General features: G+C 39.4%; 2 protein-coding genes across 2 annotated transcripts in view; one reads left to right on the top strand and one right to left on the bottom strand.

The window, feature by feature from the left end:
- Nucleotides 1–1,563, bottom strand: part of dlx2a (distal-less homeobox 2a) — a 2,168-nt gene extending 605 nt beyond the window's left edge. The window contains exons 1-3 of the mRNA XM_068329545.1: nucleotides 1,073–1,563; nucleotides 636–820; nucleotides 1–502 (exon numbers count right to left, since the gene is read on the bottom strand). The exon at nucleotides 1–502 is cut by the window's left edge and continues 605 nt beyond it. Of these exons, the coding sequence (XP_068185646.1) occupies nucleotides 179–502; nucleotides 636–820; nucleotides 1,073–1,391 (828 nt within the window). The 5' untranslated portion in view covers nucleotides 1,392–1,563 and the 3' untranslated portion in view covers nucleotides 1–178. The remainder of the gene's footprint in view (nucleotides 503–635; nucleotides 821–1,072) is intronic.
- An 11,085-nt stretch (nucleotides 1,564–12,648) lies between these two features.
- On the top strand, nucleotides 12,649–27,466 carry itga6a (integrin, alpha 6a). The gene is made up of 26 exons (XM_068328827.1): nucleotides 12,649–12,915; nucleotides 19,096–19,220; nucleotides 19,407–19,486; nucleotides 19,583–19,844; nucleotides 20,005–20,136; nucleotides 20,593–20,806; nucleotides 20,913–21,106; nucleotides 21,181–21,275; nucleotides 21,674–21,801; nucleotides 21,884–21,973; nucleotides 22,053–22,114; nucleotides 22,190–22,359; nucleotides 22,777–22,920; nucleotides 23,016–23,131; nucleotides 23,229–23,391; nucleotides 23,898–23,975; nucleotides 24,061–24,140; nucleotides 24,271–24,348; nucleotides 24,428–24,530; nucleotides 24,624–24,791; nucleotides 24,904–24,993; nucleotides 25,065–25,172; nucleotides 25,271–25,369; nucleotides 25,781–25,906; nucleotides 26,673–26,800; nucleotides 27,297–27,466. Exons 1-25 carry the CDS (start codon nucleotides 12,722–12,724, stop codon nucleotides 26,778–26,780), a joined length of 3,207 nt encoding a protein of 1,068 aa, XP_068184928.1. The 5' UTR covers nucleotides 12,649–12,721; the 3' UTR covers nucleotides 26,781–26,800; nucleotides 27,297–27,466.
- The last annotated feature ends 232 nt before the right edge of the window (nucleotides 27,467–27,698 follow it).

Here is a 27,698-nt window from a genome sequence, read left to right on the forward strand (position 1 = left end):
ACCGTCACAGTCCTTGAATCTGTCTTTCTCCATTAACATCTCCTTGCTTGAACGAGGTTTGCAAAATGAAGTATTGGCATTTTTCATGCCCTCACCAGTAATGTCCGATTTAAACGCAATGGTTGTTGTTTTTTTTGTTGTTTTTGTTGTTGTTGTTTTTTTTGTATTTTTGTTTGTTTCAGAATATCGTCCCAGCGCTGATGGCGGAGTTGTGATGGTGCTGGACCAGAGGCTGCAGATGCGTCGCAGAGCTCGTGGATGAGTACCAGGAGTAGTTTGCCAAAAACGATGAAGGAGCAGTCGTGTTTGGAGGGCTGCTGCTTTGAGGTAAACTAAGGTTGACACTGTTCATTCTTTGAGTCTGTGGAAAGTCCCATGCAGTAGTTGTCGGAGACGTGCAGGGAGGGGAATCGCTGGAAGCAACATGTTGCTCTTGGGGGATTTCTCCACTTTTCCACAACTTTTTGAACTTCGAGCGTCGGTTTTGGAACCAGATTTTGACCTGGAAAGAAACGGATGCATGCACAACATTGACAAAACCAATAATTAAGATTTAATCCCTGATTGCTTTACTTATTATCAGCTCATATATAAAACGAATGTTTGGCATATAAACACATGTGAAATGCACACACCTGTGTTTGCGTAAGGCCCAGCGAGGCTGCCAACTCGGCCCGTTCCGGCAGAGCCAAATATTGCGTCTTCTGAAACCTCCGTTGAAGTGCCGCCAGTTGGAAGCTGGAATAAATGGTTCGAGGTTTCCTGACCTTCTTTGGTTTTCCATTAACCATCCGGATTTCTGGTTCACTCTCTTCTTTTTCTGAAAGTTGAAAGGCATGCAGGTTATAGCATTTTGTGTTGCATGGAAATATTAGACATTATACACAACGTGTGCACCTAATGATTAAATAAAATTAATAAAGGTGTCATATAATATCCGGAATGTCCTTTTTGATGAAAAAAAACCAAAACGAAATACAAAACATTCACTTTCAATGTTTGTGCGCATACATGTTTGGACTAGTGTGTCTCAATTATTAATTTAGAAGCATAAAAACAGTCATTTCCTCACCTGTATCAGCTGGAGTAGGCGATGAGTTAGAGCCGTAGGAGCTGTACGCCCCATAAGAAGAGTTGAACCCGTGGTCGTAGGATTTTGCGTTATATGGCACAGTGTTCGTGGCACTGCCGTGGTACTGGTACGAGCTGAGCTGGCCAAAAGGAGACCCTGCGCAATGGCTGGGCTGCTGGCTGTTGTAGTAGCTGCTATCCGTCGCCGTGGACACTGGCAGAGTCGGCGACTCCTGCGATTTGTGCAAGCTGTGGTAACTGCTTGAGGTAATCTGGTTCGAATGCATATCAGTATTTAAGTTCTCAAAAACCCCGGTCATCTTCAAGTCGCAGCGGAGCTAACTCGTAACGTGTGCGCAAAAATCGCAGAAACAGTCAAACTGCAAGCTGGAAAAACACAACTCAAATCTTGGCCTGATGACAGCTGTTCGTGAATCCAAACGCATCCCCGTGTAACCTGTGGACAAAATCAGCGGAAGGTGTGTCCTTCTCACAGTGACCTGTGATTATCTGCTACGGTCGGTGGTGGGGGCGCATTTATGGGAGATGGAGAGGAAGCGCTTCTGTGTCTGAGGCAGCCAATGGGTAAAGGCTACACCAATGAGTGCTCCCCGCCGCGTCCACCCTCTATTATGTGTTCAGGTCTGTCTGCAGAGTTTTTCATCAAAATAATCAGATGAAGGTATTTTAACCAAACTGTGCCCAAGATTTGTAATCTTGGTCTGTGACACTCTGCGTAATTTATGTCTGGCCACATTCGGCCATGAGCTTTTGGCGTTACTAACGATACTTGCGTTAGATCAATACCGTGTGGAACAAAAAAATAAATAAAAATGAAATAAAAGTACTACTGAACTGACACTTTTTCTTCTTCCTTTAAATGTTACGCCTTAATATTATTAGATTTACAATATTTACCAGATTTTTGGTTTAATAAAATGTCTTAATTGCCTCAAAAATTACAATGACATTCACAAAAGAGAGTCAGAACCCCGCTGAGGGTCAGTCAAGGTGGATTGAAAATGTGTCGATACAAAATCAAACGTATTGATCTGAATGCAGGGATAACTCTAGAGGGAAGCAACAACGCCCCCATGTGTTCGAAGTCTTGCGCACGATTACTTACCTTTTACGTGTCCTTTTCTTTTGTCTGGATTGTGCGCGCAAAAATCATTTCTTACTCAAACTGCAACTGTGTGAACTAGTTCGTGGGTTTAGGGTTCACAAGTTCTCTTTCAGACGGAGTGTGGAGTTTTGGTTTCTTCACGTTTAGGATCACATCAAGAGGAATTGTGGACGTGTTGTTCGGCGCCACAGGATGGCGGCAAAGTCATTTCTGTGTTTGTCACTGTAACTAATGTCCAGCATAAAGTAACTTGACTTTTTGTTTTCTTTTGGCCAAAGCGTCACGAAGCTCTCCAGACAATGCTAGAGGTATAAGGGATGTGAAAATAAAATTAATACTGCAATGATGATGATGATGATGATATTATTATTATTATTATTATTATTATTATTATTATTATTATTATTATTATATTTTATTATTATTACTATAATAATAATAATAATAATAATAATAATAATAATAATAATAATAATAATAATAATAATAGTAAAACAATAGCTATTTAAAAACAGTAGCAAATACCGGTACTACTTTTACAGGAGAAACTGTGCTTGTCTGAAACTATCTCTAATTTATGTAATTCTGGTATGTTATGTTTGGCATATTGGTATATTATGGTTTTACACAGTCATAGATTAACACACTATGACCTTGGAGATACATACAACATAACTACTTTGAAGTCAATATATGTCTTGTTGACAAATAATTAACTCGGTAAACATATTCTTGAAATGTACCACGTGTATTTCATAAATCCTTCAGATGATATGTAGATTTTTAATGGGTTTCTGAACAGTTGAGGAAAGTGCAGAATGACTTAAAACATGGAGAAATCATTCATTTCATGTAAAGAAGGCACAAGAATCTGAACTCCAGTGGTTTGGTGTCTTGATATGACAGGAATGGTTCATATCGGTTGTCCCTATGATGGGTCCTACAATTCCCATAAAGCAACATTCATTCATTCATTCATTCATTCATTCATTCATTCATTCATTCATTCATTCATTCATTCATTCATTCGTTCATTCGCTCATTCGTTCATTCATCTTCTGAACAGCTTCATCCGCCGTAGCGGGTAACAGGAAACTGCAGCCTATCCCAGTTGTCTTAGGGCATGAGGTGGGGCAAACTCCGGGCCCGACGCCAGTGTGCCACGGAGATAAAGCAACATATTTATGTGTTTGACTGTCCCTACCCATATCTTTCAAAACATGAGTGAAGTATTTCTAAGTTTGTAGCACAGGCTTTCTGTCACATTTGGTTTCCCAGAAGGTCAAGCTGGGATTCTTTGATAATGAATCATCAGTTTAAGACAGGAAAGCTCTTCCAGAGCCATAGAAAACGGGCTGTTTCCTAAGCGGCCTTCCCTATGATGGATAAACTAATCTTCATACTGGTCAGTTGCATTGCATATTGTTTCTACCCTTTATCCATTTTCCAGTTAGGTCGTGATGGTTTTTCTCTGGTTGCTCTGCAGCAGAACCCCAATCTCCAGTCCAGGGAGGCTTGTGTCTGCCCATTGTTCTCCTCAAAGACCAGCAGTCCTCTCCCTCCATGGGCCAGTGGGCTGCATGTCACTGCTCATTAGTGGAACACAGTGTCTGTATTCAGCTATCTGGCATCAGAGCCAGAAAAAGCAAAAATTCCCATGTTGGAATCAAATAGTGGCTGAAATATTAGTTTCTCTAATTCATTTTCCCCAAGTTTAAAAATAGAAGTCGTGTAAGTCACAAACACTGTATACCTGGACTGTGATCCTTCATGTTTACTCAGAGCAGTTTAGAGATTATCATGAAGGAAGCTTTGAGATAATAAAAGAAGTAAATGTAATGGTTTCAGAGCCCATTGAAAACAGAGGGAGGTTCCACTGGAGAATGTACAAGTCATCAGATTTTTAGATAAGGGTCAGGGAGGATTTCAAAACACAGTTTCACAATCTGTGAGTTCAGGGTCAGGATGTGCCAATGCATTCACAACAGAGCGTATCCTAGCATCATAACTTTCAACCTTTTGTCAAATAGATGGTTGCTATTGAATTTGGGTTCTTGACAGTCTTTCCCAGTTGGCTGATTGTAATTTGGATGTTTTCCCTGCTGTATAGCAACTTTTCCACTGGATGTTCCCAGTGTTCATTGTCATGAAAATAATGGTTAAAGACAGGACACAGGTGTACGCAGGGTTTTTTTCCCCCCCATGCGTTTTACTTTCACAGTTTTCCAACAGAATCTGGTCTCACCAGTCAGACTGATAACTTTTTTTCCTGTTCACATTGTCTCATTGTTGTTAATTGCCAGTGTAACAGAGCTCAAAACCACAGTATCTATGATAGGTGCACATTTCCATGCTTTTGTTCTTGGCAATAAACAATTTAAGATACAGTACTGAAATCATCACATATTATTTAATATTTCATCAAACCTCCGGCTACTTTAGGATGACTGCAACACACCTTGTTCAACCTCACATTTCCAAAACTTTAGCAGGAACAAATATGTTTGAATGTTATGTGGAGTGTTGTGCATGAAGCCAGAGGAAATGACTAAGCCTGATATGAGTCTCTGTTCCCATTTTAAGGCTCAACTCACATTTATCAAATGTCAAGACCAGCTGATATTGACATTGATGAATCAAAGTGCACCAAACAGGAAGTAATTTTGGAAGATAAAAAACCTGACATTTTGTGGAGTTATTGATCTTGAGCATCTGTTGTCTGTTTTTTTGTGTGTGGAGAAGCTCTAAAGGCAAACAAAAGCTGACATCCTTACAATGACACATCCCCTAGACTCTAAGATCTGGAGTTTCATAAAAGAGAAGTCAAATCTCAGTGGAAGAAAAGCAGAAATCAGAAATACACTCTGAACGTTTGACGCTCGATGTTTATCAGTGCTATTGACTAATTATGAGTTTCTGTGACTCCTAGAGAGAAAAGGACCAAACAGACAGCCTCTAAAAAGCCAAACCTCTAAAAAGAGCTAATCATCTAAAAAGGCACATTTTCTATGTTCAAGATATCAATAACACATACAGTTATGTATTAGTAACTTTTCCTAATGTGAGTTAAGTTACTGTGAACTTCCTCTGAACACACAAAGAACAGTTCATTTAAAAGTCGTTAGCATGATGTTAGAATTTTTGTGTATTTAGCATTGCAAATTCAGCATAGTACATAAGTACTATAGTATTTTATGAGTATCAATGCATAACGGTATTTTTGAATTCATACAAATAATTACTTGATCTACTGCTGATTTAAAAAGTTGTAATACTTCTTATGACACCTCTCCACTGCCATTTCACACTCTAAACTTTTAGTCCTAAACCGGTCACCCTCTAGTCCCCAGCCCAAGACCTAGTGGACTGAGCTACATTGCATCTCAGCGTTTTACCAATAGTTTTAGTGGTGACTGTGATCCAGTTGCCTTGAGATAATTAGCTAGGTCCTCCCGTGTAGTTCTAGGCTGATTTTATAACCTTTCTGATGACCATTGAGACCCCATGAGGTGATATCTTGCATGGAGCCCCCGGCCAAGGTTGACTGACAGTCATGTTGTGCTTCTTCCACATCTGAATAATTGCACCAACAGCTGTTACCTTCTCGTTCATCTTCTTACTTGTGGTTTTGCAGCCCATTCCAGCCTTGTATTTGTCCCTGACATCTTTAGACAGCTCTTGGTCTTGCCCATGGTGGAGATGTCACTACGTCGGTGGAGGGGATGACTTTTCATACAGGTGAAAACTTGGGACTGGTGTCTCTCATGCAGGTAACATTTTCTTTTTGATATTCTATCATTCTCAAAATAAAGCTACCATAAAAGTCATGGAATTTTAATTATTTATCAATGTGCAAGTTTTTGAAATCAGTGGGAATCAAATACGTATTTCCTCTGCTGTATATGTAGCTATTTCAACATATCTACAAAAGCATAATTTTTAGAAGCTGACGTACAACATAAAAAATAAAATATTTAAGACAGCCGGCTCAAAGTACAATTGATAAAGTATATATGGGCCTAAATAAATAGAATTACAAATCAAGTGTTTTTGATCGAGCACAAGTAGAAAAAGCATGAATGTAATGATGCGTTTTGAATTCATATGACTGTAATACATCTTTGTAAAGTGTGGTATGTTCTGTGATGTAAGAGGCTGTAATGACCTGCTGTTAATGCAGACTAGTTCAGTAGAGTGCTAGTGGGTTGTCCTCACTGATCTCCTGCTGGGTCTACTGGAGCATTCATCACCTTGACAACTCACCTTTATAGTCAAAGCCCACTACTGCAAGTTGCTCTGCTTTAGCTTTTAACACTTCAAACGAAATCTTCCCAGCAACACAAAGGGTTATCCAAAATGATTTCAAGCATTGGCTAAAGACACAGAGTCAGCAGATAAAACCTTCTCACAACATGGAAATGGTTGACCAAGTGTTGCTTGACCTCTCCGTCTGAAAGGTTGAGCATATGTTGCACGACTCCGGACACGAGTGGACTTGAAGATGGAAACTCTTTGCGCGGTGCTCATGAACGTGTTTCCTAAGAATTAGTCATGGCAGGTTTTCCGCTAGACTAAGAGTTATTTTTAACAACAAAGGCTTTGGCAACAAGCACAGGCAGACATTAACAATTGGAGGGAAGTGTTCAGTTTGGAGCTCATAACTAATATGATATTAATGTTTGATGCTCCCCAACAGGAAAGCCACAGTTAAAGATCTCTATTGTGTGTAAATGGTTTTATTATACTCTACCCATAAAGAAAGTACAGACCATGATTTTCCATTTAGGTTTTCTTAATTTTTTCTTTTTTTTGCTGGTACAATAAAAAATCATTTGCCCCTGAGTTAGCTTGCAGCTAGTTTACTTTTATAGCACGTAGGCAAATAAAAACAACCACAAAACATCAAATAAACAGTAAAAAAAACAGCACAATACTTTATTAAAGCAAGTTACCAAGTGAAATTAGCAGTTTAATAAATACAATGAGGGATGCATTTACAGAGTTCATTTTACCTCAAGAAAGTAGTGCATCCCTGGGATGCACTTCAAGAAAAATTTGTTCATCCCAGCGTGACGTTTATGCATCCCAAAATTAATAACAGAATATACGGTAGAAGCGTACGCATGGATTGAGTTTTGCCAGTAGTACAATATAAAAACCAATACAATACAACCAAAACAATTTAAAAAACCCTGTTAATTTCAATGTTTTTATTAATAACATAACTGTTAAAGTAAAAAAAAAAAAAAGAGTAAAATTATATACTAGTTTTATCAAAATGTTAAAGCCTGGTAATCATTAAAAAACTGTTTTAGAAAAAAAGAAAGATATAATACTTTTTTTTTTCATTTTTGCTTTGCTTTTCACGAAATATTTTTCTTTGCCTTTAGCATACGCTGTCTGACGGTCGTGCGTCCCCGTCAAAAATATATGCGTCAAAAACGCAAGGAGGCACGCAAATGAGAATGTTGATTTATATTGATTTTGTGTTTTAACATTGCTGATCATGTATGGATATACCTTTATATACTGTAAGTCTTTTAAATATTTTTTATATCTTTCATAAAACACACTACAACCTTTAAGTTACCATTTAAATTACTTTAAAAAAAACCCTACACCCTTCCTGGCATTGAAGAAACTGTGATTGCTGTAAAGGATATGCTTCCAGTCCTAACTGGCATAATTGCCCTTCCTGTTCTATAGCATGACTGTCGTGACAGAACAAGGATACATCCTGGAGGGAATTCCCTCACAGTAAAGCAAATAAAAATGCTGTTGCATTTTACAGGGATGACAAAGGAATCCCCCAGAATTCCTTGTGTCATCCACACGGCCTGTCTGAGAAAGAATTTGGAGAGGTCTGTGAGGTCCTGCTCTCTTCATTGTTGATTCAATGGCACACCCCCCCACCCAGGACCCATAAATGTAGGCACTCCTTTGTGTGAGGGGAGTGGAGCAGATTTACTGTGGATGCTCTCCCTTCAATGGACTAACCTATTATCACAACAGCACCAGGATCAGCTGCTCACACTTTCACACAGTGTGATTTAACGCTGTGCTTCACATGAGCGGTGATGCAGACACAATTTGTGAAGCCACTCATCACCCAAGGGGCTCAGTGGTGAAACAGTGAGGTCTCTTTGCTGTGTTTGTGGACACAGCCATCACTAAGATGAGTTACTTTTCACATCCCTAAAAGACTCTCACCTTCCTCAGCGATGTCCCAATTGAATCTCAGATTATCATACTATATCATGAGATAGGCCCATAAATCCATTTATTATCTACAGCCCTTACTTACAAAAAAAACACTTGTTAGACCATATCGATGTCTGTGTAGGTTCTCAGTCATTCAGGTCATGGTTATCCAAACGCTGTTTAAGTCAATCCACTGGACGTTAAGAAAGTTCTTGAAGACGTTTCGTCTCTCATCCAAGAGTCTTCTTCAGTTCAAGAGTTGGACCATATCATCACAGATTTTTGAAGATGGTCAGAAGAAATATGTTAAATCTCTTTTACGCACCATTATGCGTTTTGTAAATGTCAATGTCTTCAGGGTTGGGCACAGACTTCAGCTTTTATTTAAAGCATCACCAGCCATCTGTTACAACTTTGCCCTGTGGTCTTTGGTATGGTTTCATTTCTCGACACACCAACTGTGCATTTTGGTCATGTTTCAGTGCCTCTTCAGAAACATTTGGTTTCTTCCACCAAGCCCTGTTATGCTGGCTTTGTTACCGAGAAACCTGAGGAGTTAGCCCTTCTGTCTTTGAGTTTCAGTTTCAGACTCACTAAAATGTAATCACTTCAGTGCGAGGGTGTCAAATCAGTGAAATCCAACCACCCTCACTTGTACCTTTCTTTTATGGTAGATGTGAGTTGTCCTGCAGTTTGCACAACATCTTCGCAGTGTGAAACGTAATCAGTTCTACATGCCAATGTGAGCTGTATGAATGTCATTATAAACAATAATGGTCCTAAATTGGAGCATTACAGACGTTTTCCATTGAAGGCACCAACAACCATCTGTTTGCGTTGTACTGCCGTATGGCTTCATGCCGTGACACACCACAGAATTCCTGATGCCAGCTGTGCATTTGGGGCATGCTTCCTTGTCTCTGATAACTTCTGGGTTCTGTTTCCTCCACCAGTCTCTGTCATGTTGACTTCATTACTGTGAAACATGAAGGGCTTGGCCTGTTAAGCAGACATTAACAGCCTCTAAAATAGCTTTAAAATAAATGTGTCAAATCAGTGAAATACTATCAACAACAATTGACAACATACAGTATATCTATCTAGAGACAAACTGTTGTCTTGAAATAAATAAAAAAACAGGAGTAAATTTTGTAGATTACGATGGCTTTAATTGACAACATCAATAATGTAACATTCTATGATTAAAATCGTTCCAATATATAAAAGTGTTTAAGTAAAAACATTGTACCAGTGATGAAGAGTCAGAAAGTGTGAAGCTAAATAACTAAACCTGTGTGATGTGTGGACGGCATTCCGAAAGGGCTCTGGTTTTTTCCAAAAAGGAAACTTAAATCTTCATTGGTGATTTGACCCGGGGGCCATGCAGACCCCTCTCAAGTCAGTCTTCATTTTGTTGGTGCTAAAGTGCTGCTAATCTCTGAAGAAAAGCCTCATCACCTGCAGGGGTGCACCTGCTCGACCTGCACCTTCTCTCTGGTTTCCCTCTTCCCACTGACCTGAGACAATACCAGGCCCGGCAGCTTCACCTCCCCTCACAGCTCCTGTTACACAGCCACCCAGGGCAAAAGTGGACATGAAAGTGCTGCCTGTGCGCTTCTGTGAAACCAGGTAAAGGCATTTACACACATTATCGCTCACAGGGGAAGATGAAGGCCATAATGAGACAGCTAAGCTTTTGTTCTTTGGATTGATCAAACCCAATCACATAGATTAAAGCCGATCATTTGGGGAAACATATTTTGTGACTTCGGTATTAATATCATAATCTTATCTATTCAGATAAGGGTTTAAAGCATTTAAAACACTTGATTAATATAATGTTTAAAGATATATAAATAGAGTCCCTTTTGCCCATCTAGACATTTCATATAGCTGAACCAGGATCTCTACCTGTTGTGAAGTTTAATATGTTTCAGGTCAGGATGCTGAAGGTTTGATGTAGGATTCTTCACAATTCTTCACTGTAAAAATGTGACACACTGAGGATATGCGAGCGTTGGATAAAGGACTTTCTAATAATCGTCACTGAGAGAAAGATGTGAATCAGTGCAAAGCTTTGTACAGAGAGGTCTCATTGTTTTAGTAGTTTAAATGAGTACTTTATAATCATGACAAATCAATAGGTACATTTTGCATGGACGGCAGCAGTCAGAGAGGAATACTAAAACCTTATGTATTCGTTAAAAAGCTAATTGTTAACAGCAAAATGTGCTTTAAGTGTAAAAGTAAAAGTAATTGTTCTGCAAATTATGTATTACTGTACTTTAAATGATTAGATATGGTTTACTGATTGCTGTACAAGAAGTAGAGTTAGTTTAGTCCAGTTTAAGGTGGATTAAGGCCCCCATAAAGAATCACAAAATAAATCATTTGGGAGTTTTTTAAATGGAACCACATGAAAAGTTAAGAGGGAAAAGTTCCAACCATAACTCTTCTATATCTCAAACTGGACAGTGAGGTTAAATGAGACCAGCTGCTAGCTTAATCACTTACAAATTCCAACAATACACTAAAAACGGCAGTTTTTCTCCCTCTAATGATGAAATTATAAAACTGCACAGCAAGGATAACTAAAGTACCTGACACCAGAGTCTGTTGACCTTTAACAACGAGCTTCTTCACATTGGATGTCGATCACCTGTGATGTGATTTGGATCTGTTTCCAGCTCTATAGTGACGTACATGCTTTCATACACACACACACACACACACACACACACACACACACACACACACACACATGCATGCATGCACACACACATGCATGCATGCATGCACGCACGCACGCACACACGCACGCACACACACACACACACACACACACACACACACACAAATCTTGGTGTTTTTTGTGCAATTATGGCTCAGGCTGGTTGAAGCTTCACTCCCTATCACACACTGGTAGAAACCGTGAAAACTGTAAAGAACAATGCTGATTTGGGTGATGATACATTTGCCAGCTCATGCTGCTGGCTCTGACGGGTTATAAAGCCATGCCATGAAACTGATCAATAACCTGTTAAAAGTAGTTTGACCTTAATGATGATCAAACGTGCAGTAAATACACCAAACAATGAAGAATCCCACATGAAATCTGTGTTGGGACGTCCTCTCAGAGATTTCATGACCACAGAACCGCAAAATCTGTTCTCATTGCTGATTACTTATTTATGAAAACAGGCTTAGCAGATGTTGTTGATCAGAACATATATTAATATTGCATTCATTTTTTCTTGCATGGATTATTGATCCCCAGCTAGCATGAAATATGATGTTCAATTTTTTAAAGTCATAACACATTTTAAGGGCTTCTAATCCTGACAGTTAGGTACATTTGTACTTTTCCAAAGGTAATGCAGCTTTTAGTGACCTCCAGCTGCTTGTGTTCTTGTTTGGCTGAATTTGGACGTTTATTTGTCCAGCTGACTGCAACACTTGCTTTTTATCTGCTTCCCACCAACTAAAATAGTAAAGTAACCTTTGCTCTTTGGCTCTTTCATTCGTCTTCTTGCGTATTTACTGTAAAAAACAAAACTAGATGTAGGACTGATCATAGCCCTGTTTTAATAAACATTAAAACAATCAAATGACGCATTCATCACACTATAATTAGGATTAAATCACATTTTCTTTTTATTTTGTCATGTTATAAGAGGAATTTAGAAGAAAAGGTTCAAATATGATGTATGTCATATGTCTTAGTCATAAATATGAATGTAAATGGTGCATTCTTTCCTCTATAAGACAAAAACAAAACAAAAATATATACAGTATATAAAATAGGTGGAGGTATAGTGACAGTCATCCCCTTTGTGGAGCACCCCAAATGAGCAACTTGAAAAGGTGGATGGTGCCTTGCTCAAGGGCGCCTTGGCAGTGCTCCGGAGGCGAACTGAGATCTCCCACTGTCAGCTCGCACTCTGGGTGGGGGTTTTTTGAGCAGGAGAGGGAATTGAACCGCTGATTTTAGGAACTGCCTCCCCATTTGGTTGCCAATTTGGTTGTCCATAATTGTATCAGCAGCAGCTCTAATGTAAATTCGGTTGACATTCTCTCTTACTCTTGTCATTTGAAGACATTTCTAATGATAAAACTGCACTGATTATCCCTTGAAACGGCTGAGGCCCGAGGCTTGCAGTTCTCCATGATGGCCGCAGGGGGCGCAGCGGAGCAGGAGCTCGGAGCCGCGCCGGGAGGCGTCCAGCCGCTGTCTCTAGCTGGGACAGCAGTGGACGGAGAGGGACCGCGGGGCCAGTCGCTCCGGACTTCGGAAGTTATCGGACACATCTGGACGGCGCAGGGATGCTGCTACAGGGACGACTCTCTGCTGTGGATGTGAAAGTCTTATGTTATCTTTATTTTTATTTACTGGAACCAACGTCGGTGGTCGCCTTCAACCTTGATACCAGTCATGTCATCAGGAAAGTCGGGGAGCCCGGGAGTCTGTTCGGGTTTTCTCTCGCCATGCATCAGCAACTCAATCCGGATAAAAGAATGTGAGTGAAGTCTCCAACTGCTTCATAAACATTTTATATTTGCAGGTATGCATTGTTTGGAAGTGCAGCTCTATTCGATTAATAGACTAATAATTATTCCTTATAAATAGTTCATATTGGGTAGAAAACATCTCATTCATTGAAAAATCCTGCCTCATTAATAGATTTTAATACACCTTGGGACACAAGCATCGCATTATTTAAAGCTTGGAGCACTAAGTGACTCTTACATTGTTAACCACTGCGCGTTTTTGTTGTAATTATGTAGAAACAGTCTCCCTTTGTTGTTTTGAATGTGAAATGCGAAGGACAAATGAATTAACAATGGTTTTGACTGTGATGCAAATGTGTCTGTAAGGTCAATCTGAGGGGTCAATGGAGCAGGGATTAAATTGTTAGCTGTTTAATTGGGGAATCTATCAACTTTTCTTTTTTTAAAAAACCTTGAGCATCTTTTTGGTCTTTGTCGGTGAGACTAAACATTCTTCTTGAACCCAAATGCTATTTAATTTAATACAAAGCTTAGCTTTAGCCCAGATTTAGTTTTTTTTGTCAAAAGTGTCATTTTCATAGTAATATATTTACATTTAATATTAGCAATTTCTCTCTAGAGTGTCTACTCTGTAAAACTCAAAGGATTTTTTTTTACCGTAAGGACTAAGCAGGTGTATTTCCCATTAATGATTTCAGCTGTACAGTTTGATTTATAAGCCGTACTGTGAAGGGATGGGTCCAATAAGTATTTGCAGACAGATGCATCCTGGCAGATATTCACTGAAGTGAGCCAGGGCAGAAAGATTTTCAGCTGGTGCCAAAAATCCGTGCAGCATTTGCATGATTCTTCTTGGTGCTACCATGCATACATTGCAAGATATCATGTCCCCTGGTCAGTGCTGGGGGGGACATTAGAGACATCAGTGCAGTGAGTCTGGTAACGCTGCCACACATGAAGGGTAGTGTAAGGGGAGGGAGGGACGTGTCAAAGCCTGTTGTGGCTCTGGTGAGGGCGCCTGGAAGAGCTACTGTGTTTTGCTCTGGTTATCAGACACAGGACTCTGGAGCAGCATGTTGAGAAACAGAGAGCGAAGAAGATCAGAGACGTGATAACAGGAGTCGCAGAGATTCCCTGAAGATCTAATCATTTACCTTAAATTGTGGAATTTTATCTGAACAGTGTTTTGACTTTGGGCAGAAAGAGCTGGTCGTTGAAACTGGAAGCCCCTCCTGACAATCTTGTTTTTTTTACAGACTCTGTGGTGCACAAAGGAGCGAGCATCCTGAAAAGAGATGCATTAACATTTGTCTGTTTTGATGAAGCATAAAGAAAGCTAAAGTCAAGAAACTGTAAGATGTGCTGGGCAAACCAACGCAAGAAATGTGACACCCAACTGGTATTTGGATTTCGGCCAGTAAAAGTAAGAGGACTGTGACGATTCAGCAGGTCTATGAGGAAGCTGCACCAGTTTAAGCAAACATACATAAAATTCTGCTAACATGCAGATAAAATGCCTTTTTTAAGAACAGGAAAAAAGACTGCTATTGCATCATTTTTTTTTAGGTGTTTGCTTGCCTTAGATGAAATTTTGAGGGATTAGAGGTGCTTTGTTTTCCTTTTAAGAAAGTCATCTTCACCAATTTTGATAATCAATAAATCTATCACTCAATCAATTTTTAAGGAACCCCCCTCAAAAAAATTAAAGCTGAATTAAGATCTAGTACCAGTTTTGTCATGTTGGTGTTCATTGAATATTTTAGAGCACTTTTTAGTATTCGTTTTTTAATACCACATTTGTAGTATTGTAGTAAACTGTTTGATCAATGCTAAATTAATTTTAAAAAAAGGAAAATGTGAGCTGAGAGAATTCTGTAATTATATTTACCAGTGAGCAACATGTTTGACTTCATAGATTCCATTCAACTGGCCTTTCATCTCTTTGCTGTTTTGGAGCTAAAAGCCAAATATTCTTTTCTTAATTGACTAAAAACAAATCCTCTGGTGATTAATGGGAGTTCTTATTCACATAGCTGCAAACATTCATGCAGCTCAATCTGTGGTTTTTTCCACGAATGAATTCATGGAAAGCACAACAGTGTTTACAGAGATATTAAACCGTCTTCCTCGAAAACTGTTTCTGATGACATTCGTGTTACGACTTCGGACTGAACATATTGTGGCATCCTTCAAAGAGGCATCTGGATGAATAATATGCTGGGTTAATGACATGGATGTGAAAGCAGAGAAAAGGGCTAACTGACTGGACATGCACAGCCATCTGTGCTCCTGTAGCTCGATAGATTAAATGAATCAGCAAATCATCACTCGAAACATTCCCGTCAGAGTTCAAAATGAACTTTCCTTGGTTAGAAAAAGAGATTGTGCATCTTGGGTTTAATTAATGATGTTAAATCAGGTCAACTTGAAAACTTATTCAAGCCTTTGTCTCAAACTTTGATGAAACTTTGCAGTGAATATACATTATTTCCTCTGTGGTGTGTTCCCACCCAGTCTCAGGTCAGCAGCAATCACTGCGTGTGTGTGTGTGTGTGTGTGTGTGTGTGTGTGTGTGTGTGTGTGTGTGTGTGTGTGTGTGTGTGTGTGTGTGTGTGTGTGTGTGTGTGTGTGTGTGTGTAAACTGATTTAGTTAGAACAGCTGCAGCAGTTCTTGTGGCTTTGAGTGCACAGCTGGAGGAGGACTGGACCACATCTGTTAACAAAGAGTAGTGAGGTCACTGTGTAAACCCACACCGGTCACTACACATTCCTCTTCACACTGCACTGAAAGACATGCTGCATGATGGGATGCGCTTCACACTGTGGTCCACATGATACTGTGTGATCAGTTGGACTGTATTCCAGACTCATTGGATGTTTTGTGCTTGTATTTGGGTGACTGTAAGGGATGCACACAACAGAGTTAGTGGATTTTGATGTTTTTAGTGTTTAACATGTCTGATCCTTGTAGTATATAAATAGTAGTAGAAGTAGTTTTGGGTTAGATTGCATTATAACGGACTGACAGACAGGTCTTCAATGCACACCCTGTGAATGGCAATGTTCTTTTTATTGTTGTGGAAGTTCTTTACTTTCTACGACATTTTAAAGGTAGTGCAGTGTCTGCTACTTTTCTTGATTAAATTATTCTCCATTTTCTGTTATATGTCACAACCTAGGGAGACCAGTTCCAGACCAACCTTGTTAATTGTTCTCTACAAACATCAAGTCCTGACGCATGAGAAACTCACGTCAGCAGATAGCTGATTATTATTTCTTGTTGATTGATTTATGATTTATTTGGAGCCATTAATCGAAAGCATTACAATTTAATGTAGTGGTTCAAGTTGGAGGTAATTTATAAAGCTTGAGTTGGAAAACAATTAACTGATGATGTCAGCATGTCTCTGTTGTGGTGCAGGTGCTGAAGCTCCTCTGATGATACGGAAAACAGGTTCCTCTTTAGCGTTCTGCATCGCCTTTAGATGAGACTCCAGTTCGGGAGCTGAGATGTTACTGTAAAGATTTCTCATCCTATTTGCACGACACTGGTCTTTGTTTGACAACAGGCTCTGTGGTTTGATCTTCAGCATTGCGTCAGGCCCCCTCAGGAGAGTCCCTATTTATCAGATGAGAAGCCGCAGGGCTGAGCTACATGTCAATAGGAGGTTTCAGAAGGAACTAGGAGGGAGGAGCAAAGGGTGGAGAGGATTTCCTTTCCATCCTTTGAGAAACTTCCTTCACAGTAAGTCTGCTGGACCGTTTACACACAGTCGTGTAGCTTACACTACAGTGCTGTGTATTAAAGGACATAAGATCAGTATTATTTCAGATGTTCTTGCAGCATATACTTTGACGTTTCCTAACCAGAAACTCGCAGGTGATTTGGGGGATCTTGCTATTGGGCTGGCTGACTAATAGCAGGGACAGTTAATGGAACTGAGTTATTACCACTGTCATTAGGTTCAACTGTGTTTTATCTGCTGTGCAGTCAGTACATTTGAAACCAACCTGACATTTCATTATTCTGTCTCAATGGTTTTGTAGGTTCTAATGTCAGGGTCCTAGTAGAACGTTTCATGAGGTTTCGTGAAATTATTTAATCGATATCCAGATATATTTCTGAGAGGATATTGTCAACTTCTGTGCGGGTTTGGTTCCTGATCATACGGTGGTAGATTTCTTAGTTAATAATACTGTATACTAATACTAATATTTAAAGACTGGCTGGAGTTTTTGGAGCTGATGTTTGCTTTGTGGTTGAGTTACTCCAAGCCTACTTTTTGGCCGTACCTTCCGGCCTACTTTCATTCAAGACAATCAAGGAGCCATTGTTTCAGAAATGAAATTCAAGCGGTACAACAGTCTCTACTGTCATTGTAAACTGTGTGTGCTGAGTCACAGCAACACCAAAGGGGAACAGCCAACAGCAGCAGGATATGTAACAAGATTTTGTCACTTCCTGCTTGATAAAAAAAGTAATTCTTATACTTGGGACCCCATGTTCCGAGGTTTGAGAATACAGCACCAAACCATTGGTGTACGTCTTATTTATAGTTGTCCTTGATGATGTTTAATTTAAGAAATAACAGATTTGTGATACAAAAGTAAAATATTACAACTGTGCCTATTACAAAGAAATTAAATTAGCCTTTACACAGACATGACTCCATTACAATCTCTCCCCAGAACAAATCCAGTGAGTCTTTAGCACCATTTATAAATCATTACCATTAACAAATAAATAAAGAGGTATCTTACAAAATTAAATTACCATTTTTCAGATATTTCACTTTGAATTAACATTTTATGTTAAAGTGAAATAAGAGGGACTCATCAGAGGCTGTATGGGTTTTTCTGTGAGCAGTATGTATCACTCCTGATGATGATGAGCCCTCTTCATCAGACAAGCATTACATGACCTCATCTCAGCGGCTGCTGTCACCCATGAAACAAGTCATCTTTTCATGCTGGTTGGGGCTGTGTTTGGGTGTGGGTTTAAAGGAAAGGCTTTGGTCTGTTAAATATGGTTTAAAACACTGAACACACTCCAGATAGTCTCCTTCCTTTGTCCGCTGCAGAATGTTCGGACAGTGGTCCTCTGTCTTGTGCTAATGCTTCATATTTTGCCTCTTATCTCTAAATACAACAGCCCTTTGAGGGCCTGATTGAAGACAACCAGCTTCTTTACAAGATAACTTGTTGAATCATCTTGTTAAACACATTTGGGGGCGGCGGTGGCTCAGCGGTAGAGCAAATCGTCTTGAAGACAGGATCGCCCAGCCATCGGGGGTTCGAATCCCGCTCCCGCCAGAACATCCAACTGAGTGTGAGTTGACAGTGGGAGGTGTCGGCTCACCTCCTAGCCACTGCCGAGGCGCCCTTGAGCAAGGTGCCGTCCCCCATACAAGCTGCTCAATTTGGGGTGCTGCCTGTCACTCTGCCTCCTAATTTGTGTAGTTTGATGTATACCTGTATGTACTAACAGCATGCTTACAGGCCCCCTTTTGTGATGTGTTCAGGGGGCCTGTACACTATACTAACCTGAGTGACTATGTAATTTCCCTTGCGGATAAATAAAGTATACTTCTTCTTCTTCTTCATTAAACAGTGATTTCTCGAGACACCACTTGTTCGGGTTTTGATGATTCACAGGCGGGGATGTCAAGTTAATCTATGAAAATTTAACTTTTTGAATGGAATAATAGAAATAAACTTTTTCATCGTATTCTAAGAGAGAGAGAGATTTTTTGATTTGATTTTGATTTTTAACATTACGTTTATTCACAATAGTCAAATTACAAAATAATCACTTTGACACAAAATCCAAAAGAGATTCACGTAAAGAGTATTTTCAATTTTCTGAACAAAGAAACATCTAACATCTTAACATATATCAAACTAAAAACAAAAAAAAAACTATACAAAATTAAGAAAAAAAACAAATATTATCCGTTCTCCACAATCATCTCTTCTACAATCATGTCTTTTACTTTTTTCCTTAAAGAGAGAGCGGGTGAGAGAGGTATGACACAACAGTGGCCCACAGATGGAATTGAGCAATGATGTTATTGTCGTATACGTAGTCAATTGTAACCATAATATCATCATTGTAAGGACCAGAGGAGACATTTGATCCTCTGTCTGCGGAAAACACTACGTGATTGGATTGTTGTGTTTCACCTCAGGCTGTTGATTGGAGCGCCCAGAGCCAGAGCACTGGGAACACAGACAGCCAACATCACAGGAGGCCTTTACAAATGTGAACTCACCCAGTCAAGTGACTGCGAGCGCGTTGAATTTGATTATGAAGGTACAGTCTATCTATCTATCTATCTATCTATCTATCTATCTATCTATCTATCTATCTATCTATCTATCTATCTATCTATCTATCTATCTATCTATCTATCTATCTATCTATCTATCTATCTATCTATCTATCTATCTATCTATCTATCTATCTATCTATCTATCTATCTATCTATCGTGTTGACAGAGAACATAAACATAGAGAACAAGGAGGACCAGTGGATGGGGGTGATGGTTCAGAGTCAGGGACCTGGAGGAAAGATTGTGGTGAGTCAAACTGGGTGCCCGGACCATCGTTCCCAGTAACACTTGTTTTCATGTCATTGAAATAAAGGAAGTGTCCACTGTGTTTTGTAATTCCAGACTTGTGCTCATCGCTATCAGAGGCGCTTGTTTGTGAACACCCTCCAGGAGTCGCGGGACATCACAGGACGCTGCTATGTCCTGAGTCAGGACCTGACCATCGACACGGCCTCTGATGAGGACGGTGGAAACTGGAACTTCTGTGAGGGCAGAGCTAGAGGTCATGAGATGTTTGGATCTTGCCAGCAGGGCTTGGCAGCTACCTTCACCAAGGACTATCACTATGTGGTGTTTGGAGCGCCAGGCGCTTACAACTGGAAAGGTACCCAATTACACATCTCTAAGAGTTCTTCACCATACTGTATGTTTTCTGAAATAAATCTAATGCAGCCAGAGAATGGAACACTTCTTCTCTATTCTCGTCTATTCTCCTGTTTACATGTATGAACATCTAAAACATTGCTGTCTCCTCTCTTCTGCAGGCATCGTACGAGTGGAGCAGAAGAACAACACCTTGCTGGAGATGGGAGTGTATGATGACGGCCCGTATGAAGTTGGAGACGAGCATCTCTTGAACCCTGAGCTTGTGCCTCTGCCTGCCAACAGCTACCTCGGTGAGCTCCTACCCACTAAGCAGTGGCTGCTGCTCATGCAGCTTTGACCCACAGAAGTCATTTTAGATATTTGACTTCAAGGTTTTCTTTGTTCTGGTTCTGATGATCCACAGGCGGGGATGTCAGGACATAGAAGAAATTATGTTTGGGATTGTGTGTTAGACTTAGGGGAGAAGGGTTAGTGTATGACTTCTTTGCCATTAAAACTTACTTTTGGAATATTCAGACAGTGTTTATTAAGAAAAAGATAATTGAATAAAAACAATAGGAACACATCAGTAAGATCCTAAAACACAAAGAAGCTTTTCCCACTCCTGAGGTCACAGTCAATGGAGCAAATGAGCTTAGCGTCTTTGTGAAAACATTTTGTTTCTCATCTTATTTCATTTTGGTAGGGAATTGCACTGTGTTTTTGCCACTTTTTTTTGGCTGGTAAACGTGCCACACCTCTTTCAGGATTCTCTCTTGATTCTGGACACAGAATCACTAGGAGTCGTAGTCTGACAGTGGTGGCTGGAGCTCCCAGAGCCAATCACAGTGGAGCTGTGGTCTTCTTGAAGAAAGAGAGCGATGCCTCCACCAAACTTTTGGTGGAACACATCTTGTATGGTCCAGGACTTGCATCTTCCTTTGGATACGATGTGACCATAGCTGACCTAAACAGTGATGGGTAGGAAACATTTCTGCTGTCTTCATTCTGTTTCGGTATATTTCATATGATTTAAAGGTTATTTATTTACAGTATTCTTTTTATGCTGCTTCCTTTATTTATCTAGATGGCAGGACATAGTTGTAGGAGCCCCTCATTTCTACATGAAGAACAGAGACATTGGAGGAGCTGTTTATGTCTACATCAACCAGGCAGGAAGGTGGGACAGAATCATCCCTGTCCGTCTCAACGGAACCAAAGACTCAATGTTTGGACTGGCAGTGGAGAACATTGGAGACATCAATCAAGACTCATATGAAGGTAATTTAGCTGTCATTTGGTAGCATATTTAAGTGTTCTCTGCAAATTGCTATCAAATTATCTTTCTGATTCAGACATTGCAGTTGGAGCTCCGTATGATGATGGTGGGGCGGGAAAAGTCTATATCTATCATGGCTCTGCTCAGGGAATCAAAACCACACCTGCTCAGGTTAGCTTTTGCTTAAATACTGTATTTGAAAACTAGCAAAGAATCCCAGGATTATTTATGTTCCAAGTGAAAAGGAGTGATAAAGAGTTCAACAGAGACTAAAGGAGAGCAAACATGAGCATTATTTAATACTGGACATAGTATATTTGTCAGGTGGCCGGAAAACCAGTTGTAATGAAATACAGTAATGATGTTGCATCATGACTGCTGGGTGTAAATTCTGTTTAATAGGCACAGTTTAAGGGGCAGCCCATTATTATTATTATTATTATTATTATTATTATTATTATTATTATTATTATTATTATTATTATTATTATTATTATTATTATTATTATTATTATTATTATTATTATTATTATTATTATTATATTATTATTATTTCTCCTTCATCACAGACCCTCTCCGGAAGAGAGAACAACATGAGACTCTTTGGATATTCTGTGGTGGGGAACATGGACTTGGATAGTAACTCCTATCCAGATGTGGCTGTAGGCTCTCTGTCAGATGCAGCTTTAATCTATAGGTAATTGTTCCCTTACCTACTATGAAAATATTTAAATATGCTTGGTTTCCGCCACAACATGAATAAATTCTACCTCTTTCAGAGCACGGCCGGTCATTAGCATGAGAAGAGATGTCAAAATATCTCCACAGGAAATTGATCTTACAATTAAAACCTGTGGTAGCAGCATTTGGTGGGTGTTTTAATATTCATATGTTTCAAAGGATTTTTTAGTCAAAGCCGCTGGTAAAAATGTTCTTTCTTCTCCTTAGCTTCACAGTTGATGCATGTTTCAGCTACAAAGCAAACCCAGCATCTTATAACCCACGACTAAGTAAGTGAAATGTTAAAAACCTTTGTGTTACAAATTCAGGGTTTATGCAGCAGGTGTTACCTGTGCTTTTCTCAGCTATCAGGTATTCAGTTGAGGTAGATGGAGATCTCAGGAAACAAGGGCTTCCCTCTAGAGCGATGTTCCTCAACAAGTCCCACACTGAAGCAGAATACCAATTTAATGGAACCTTGGACCTACGTGGCCAAAACCAGGAGACGTGTATAAAGTTAATAGCTGAACTAAAGGTAAAAGACGTCAGCAGGATCAAACTATTTCAGTCCATCAATCACAAAAATGTAGATGCTAGTAAAACAAAAACATATAATTTGGTTTTTGTAGCAATACATCTAAGCAGTAGCAGGTATGACCTATGTACATAATACCTGCAATGTAAGGTAGGTAAATCAGATGTCAGGGAAAAATATTTTTCAAGCGTCTGCAGAGTTTTCCAGAATGTTTTACATACAATACAATTGCACTTTGTCTCAGCTACTTAAATACTATCCTAAAATTACAATAAACTGAAGCTGATGTAAAAGAAATAATCAATTATTCAATGGATTCATCATCAATTTATCATTTTACATTTTACAAGTGAAGTTTCAAGCATTATCTGACCACAGCCTGTCAGGTGATGTATGATCTATGTATGATTTCCACAGGACAACATCAAGGACAAGATGCGCAGCATTCCCACTGAAGTCTCTGCAGAAATTGTTGGTACAAAACGACAGAAGTCAAAGAATAGCCTCCCTCCACTGATGCCCATTTTAGATTCCTCTCAAGCAAACAAAGATGTCACGATGGTAAACATGAGGATGACAACATTTACTGTAATCAAAGCGTAACTCGTAGTGGAGCAAACTTTAGCATCGATTCTGCTTGTGTGTCATTTTTGCAGGTCAACTTTGTAAAGGAGGGGTGTGGAAGTGATCATGTTTGCCGGAGTAATGTGAAGATGGAGTATAAATTATACTACAAACAGAACAACCTAGATATGTACTCACCATTACCCATGTGAGTTCTGACATGTCAGGTTATATAAGCGACAAGTTGAAACTCTTACTGCACAGACCTCAGTCTGATGTGAGTTGTATTGTTGGTGTGTTTGCAGCAAGAAGAACATTCCTGTGTTTCATCTGAATTACGAGAGGAAGGATTTGGCTCTGCGGGTGACAGTCAACAACATGAATGGAGATGATGCTTATGAAGCAAAGCTGGTGGGGACTTTCCCTGATGTGCTGTCCTATTCTGGAGTCCGCTCGCATCAAACCACGGTAAAGACGAGTGTGCAGCCAGTCCATAGTGACTAGCATTGCTACATGTCAGATTGTCAACAACCACTTAACATCTCCTGTGTATTGAAGAAATGCTATGTAATCAGTGACCTTAAAATTTAGCATTTATTCATCTATTTGTTGTTTGTTTAAAGAAATTTTAATACACATCTTCCATGTTCTGACCAGGTTCCTGTTGATCATTTATAAGATTGTGCAATATTTTCTCTTCTCTTTCAGAAATACTTTTGTCAAACTCATATATAGAAAGGGTTTTCTTAACCAACTCTTCTTTCAAGCATTTTTCAGCAAGCACTGTTTTCTCATGACTTACGCTGAAAGAATAGCTTCCTATTTAGAATTTTATAGGTATTATATTTTCATATTCATTTTGACTGTTAATCCTTACTGTCCATTTTAGTTACTTTGCTACTGATTCTTGGATTTATTATTCAATAAATCTAATCAATAAAATCTCACAATGTTTTCTCTTCTGGGTGGAAAAGCCGATCCTCTGCACCGCCAACCAGAACGGCTCTCAGGCAGACTGTGAGCTGGGGAATCCCTTCAAAAGAGACTCGGAGGTGTGACTTTGTTGAAACTTCCTCACCTCCTCCTGACATTCAGTGTCCTAATGGTTGCTGTGGGTTTTACTTTTCTCTGCACTAGACTACATTCTACATAATCCTGAGCACTGTGGGCATAAATCTTGAGACCACAGAGATTGACATTGACCTACAGCTCCAAACGTAAGTACCATTGCTTTGTGTCTGGCTGTGGCTTATGATTGGATAAGAGAATACATATAGATTTTGATTTATTTAACATTGGCCTACTTAAATTGTTAGACTTCATTAACAATTTTTTTTTAACTTTCAGAACAAGTGTGCAAGAAAATATTGTCCCTATTAAAGTAAAGGCGAAAGTAATCACTGAGTTGCCATTGTCAGTGACTGGGTAAGTGTGTCTAAAGGCTGAAAGCATCGACTAGTTAAATATAAATCAGTGAAGTAGATATTTTTCTTGTCTTCAACAGGGAAGCCAGTCCTAATCAGGTTTCTTTTGGCGGTTTTGTGAAAGGGGAAAGCGCCATGAAGACAGAAGAAGAGATCGGAAGTTTGATAAACTATACATTCAGAGTAGGTTTCACCTGATGGTTCACGGATGTCACACAGTTTTACAGTCCAAATATATCAGATAACTCATTCATAGTATATTGATTTGTCGTACAGATAAACAACTTGTGGAAATCCTCTGTCAAAGCTTCATTACGTATTCACTGGCCCAAATGGAACAAAGATGGGAAATGGCTTCTGTACCTGGTGAAGATTAGTGCGACAGGACTGCAGGAAATCCTCTGCTCTCCTGAGTCTGAAATCAACCCTCTCCAACACATCAAGGTAGAACTTTGAAATCACAATTTTTTTTTCACTACTGAGCCTTAAGTCAACCATTACGGAAAACTTGCTGTTTTATTTGACTATGAATTAAAAACATAAAATGCATTTTCAGGAGTCTTCTGTGACCAGGACCAAACGTGAAATTGGAGACAGAAAAATTGCTGGAAAAACAGCCTCACAGTCAAGCAAAACTAAACTTTTGGTGAGTCTTTGTACATTCAATTCATTAAAATGTACATTGTCTTGGTGTGTAATAGACTGTCTCTCTTTCAGACGTGTGAAGATGAGCTCAAATGTGTGGTGCTTCACTGCCCCCTACAGGGGTTGGACGGTACTACAGTTGAACTGAGATCTCGTCTCTGGAACTCGACTTTCATTGAGGTGAGATGTCTTTGGGTTGTTTCCACGTGTCTTATCTGTGTTTCAAGGTTTATTTGTGACTCTCTTACCTCAGCAGCTGTTTGATTTTTCTTACCCAGGACTATGCAGCTCTCTCCCACTTGCTCATTGTTGTGAAGGCCTCGCTCATCCTTCACGCACAGCCTAAAAATGTAATCCTGAGAACTCCCAGCACTGAGGTAAGCATTGAATCTACGTATAGATTTGCTGTCCTGATGTAAACTAAGGGCTGAAGTGGTCCTGTGTGTGCTGTGAAATATTTCCCTCCTGCTTATGCAAAATAAATAATTTTAAAAAACCTCTTTGATTAGTTGAAACATCAAAATGGACAGGACTCTCCCAATGATTCCGTAAAATGTACGAGATCTATGTTTGATGATCGGATAATAAGTTGCGCCACTGCAAATTCCATATCTGATTGAATATAAAATTTAGTACTACCATACACCTCTACAACAGTAAAATGCAAACATACATATCAATGACACTGTAAATATTAATCTCATTGATAGAGAATATTTTACATTAACTTTCACTTTGATATGTGATGCCTGACCCTAAATCTTCACTGCTTTGATGATGTATTACAGGTGACGTTGACAGTGTCCCCAGAGACGGCGGTGGCACAGCACAGTGGCGTCCCCTGGTGGATCATACTGGTGGCGGTTCTTGCAGGAATCTTGATTTTGGCTTTGTTGGTCTTTCTGCTCTGGAAGGTGAGACATTTAACCATCATGTGAAGAAACACATTAATGTGTACTGAAGTTTACAGAGGATGAAGGTAGAAGCAGAGGTTAAATAACAAATTTTATTTGTAGTGACCAAATTCACAAATGACCATCTGCCTTTGAGGGCTTTATTCTGTACTGATGAACACCGTCCACCTATAGACCCTCAAACTACGTGAGGACAAACGCCATAAAAACCTATTTAGCAACAATAAATAAAGAAACCAGAAATGTGTGATTCCTCACTCGAGGAAGGGTAAATATGCAATAGATGGTACAAGTAGACCACAACAGTTGTGACAGTCTTCAACAATGATCTAAATCCATTCCGGTTAAACTGAGAGCATGTCATTGAAGGGGTTTACACAACTGCAATCCAGAAACAAAATAGTGACCCAGGTCAGGATTCCTGCCCACTCATTCCTCCATGTGCTTTGTTACTACTGTCTCCAGGATTTTGTTAACAGATTTTCAACAGAAAAGGGAAGGGTTAGATATGACCCCTTCAGACCACACTTTGTTTTGTGTGTAAAAAATGCATTTGGCTTTACTACAGTTGTGACAATGGGATGAGGGCTGCGTTTGATGGGATAGCTAGAGGTGGAGAAGAATTGTCTGGGGATGATTATACTGATGGTTGCTGCTGAAGATGGGTGTATTTTTTAATAAACACACATTGGTGTGTGTGTGTGTGATTATTATTACTGCTTCCTTTTGTCACTCTTAACATTTCCTCACCCTTACTCCCCTTCAGTGTGGTTTCTTCAAGAGAGCATCAAAAGACCAATATGATGCTGCATATCACAAGGCAGAGATCCATGTTCAGCCCTCTGACAAAGACAAACTCTCTGCTGAGGCCTGATTTATGCTCTCTGAACAGCGGTAAAAAAACCCAAACAGCTGGCAGCATGGACTGATTCCTGCAGTGACTAATGATTTACTGTCTGGCCAGATCAGCTGAGATAACGCAGGAAAATTCAGACACGCATTGTACAGAGTTTATAATGGAGATTTATACAAAACCTTTTTGGGTAAATATATATTTATTAAATTATTTCTGAGTGCTGCGTAAAAATAACATATAAAGATTATCTGTGGGAAAGTTTTTGGATTTTTGTACAATGTGTCTCTGAATTTTGCCAATAAATGAATGCATTTTCTTACGAGCAGGCTTAACATTTTCCTCTTCAAAAAACTTTTCGTGTTGTAAATGTTGGTACTTTTGCTCACATTACTTTTACTGCGTGGCTGTGTGACCTGTGCAATTAAAAACTGAAAAGCATGCTAACATTCTTGCAAACCCCTCTCCTGTGTTCTGCACCTTGTGCCTTAATAACAGGAGTTTTGAATGATGCATTTTTCAAATCTCTCACTCCAGTGCGGCTTCTTCAACCACTCCAAACAAGACAGCATCCCTCGTTACCACGCAGTGCGAATAAAGAAGGAGACTCCAGGGTATAAAGATGGAAAAGTGAAACTTGAGTCTTTTGAGAAGAGGCAGTGGGTGACAACGTGGACTAACAATGAAAGTTACTCCTAAATGGTGATGGGCCATTTTTGTAAATTCAGTGAACGTGGTGCTCAGTGATGTTTTCTTAGAATAGGTTACACTTTCCAGCAATGATCTGGGTTCGTGTATTTTTACACTGTAAAGATGAAAAGATTTTGTAAGTTTTGTACATATTTAAAAATGTCTGCACACTGTGTATTTATTTTTTGATAAAAATAATTCATGCTGCCAAAGACTATTTCAATCTGCCCTGTAGCAGATCAGCAAATG

This window comes from Antennarius striatus, chromosome 12 (genome assembly GCF_040054535.1).
Source record: "Antennarius striatus isolate MH-2024 chromosome 12, ASM4005453v1, whole genome shotgun sequence".
In the NCBI taxonomy this organism is placed as follows: Eukaryota; Metazoa; Chordata; class Actinopteri; order Lophiiformes; family Antennariidae; genus Antennarius; species Antennarius striatus.

Coding starts and splice junctions, on each gene's coding strand:
- itga6a (XM_068328827.1), top strand. CDS start 12,722: ATGCTGCTACAGGGACGACTCTCTGCTGTGGATGTGAAAGTCTTATGT. Junction 12,916..19,095: donor CTCAATCCGGATAAAAGAAT/GTGAGTGAAGTC, acceptor GTTTCACCTCAG/GCTGTTGATTGGAGCGCCCA. Junction 24,994..25,064: donor CAAGCAAAACTAAACTTTTG/GTGAGTCTTTGT, acceptor TCTCTCTTTCAG/ACGTGTGAAGATGAGCTCAA.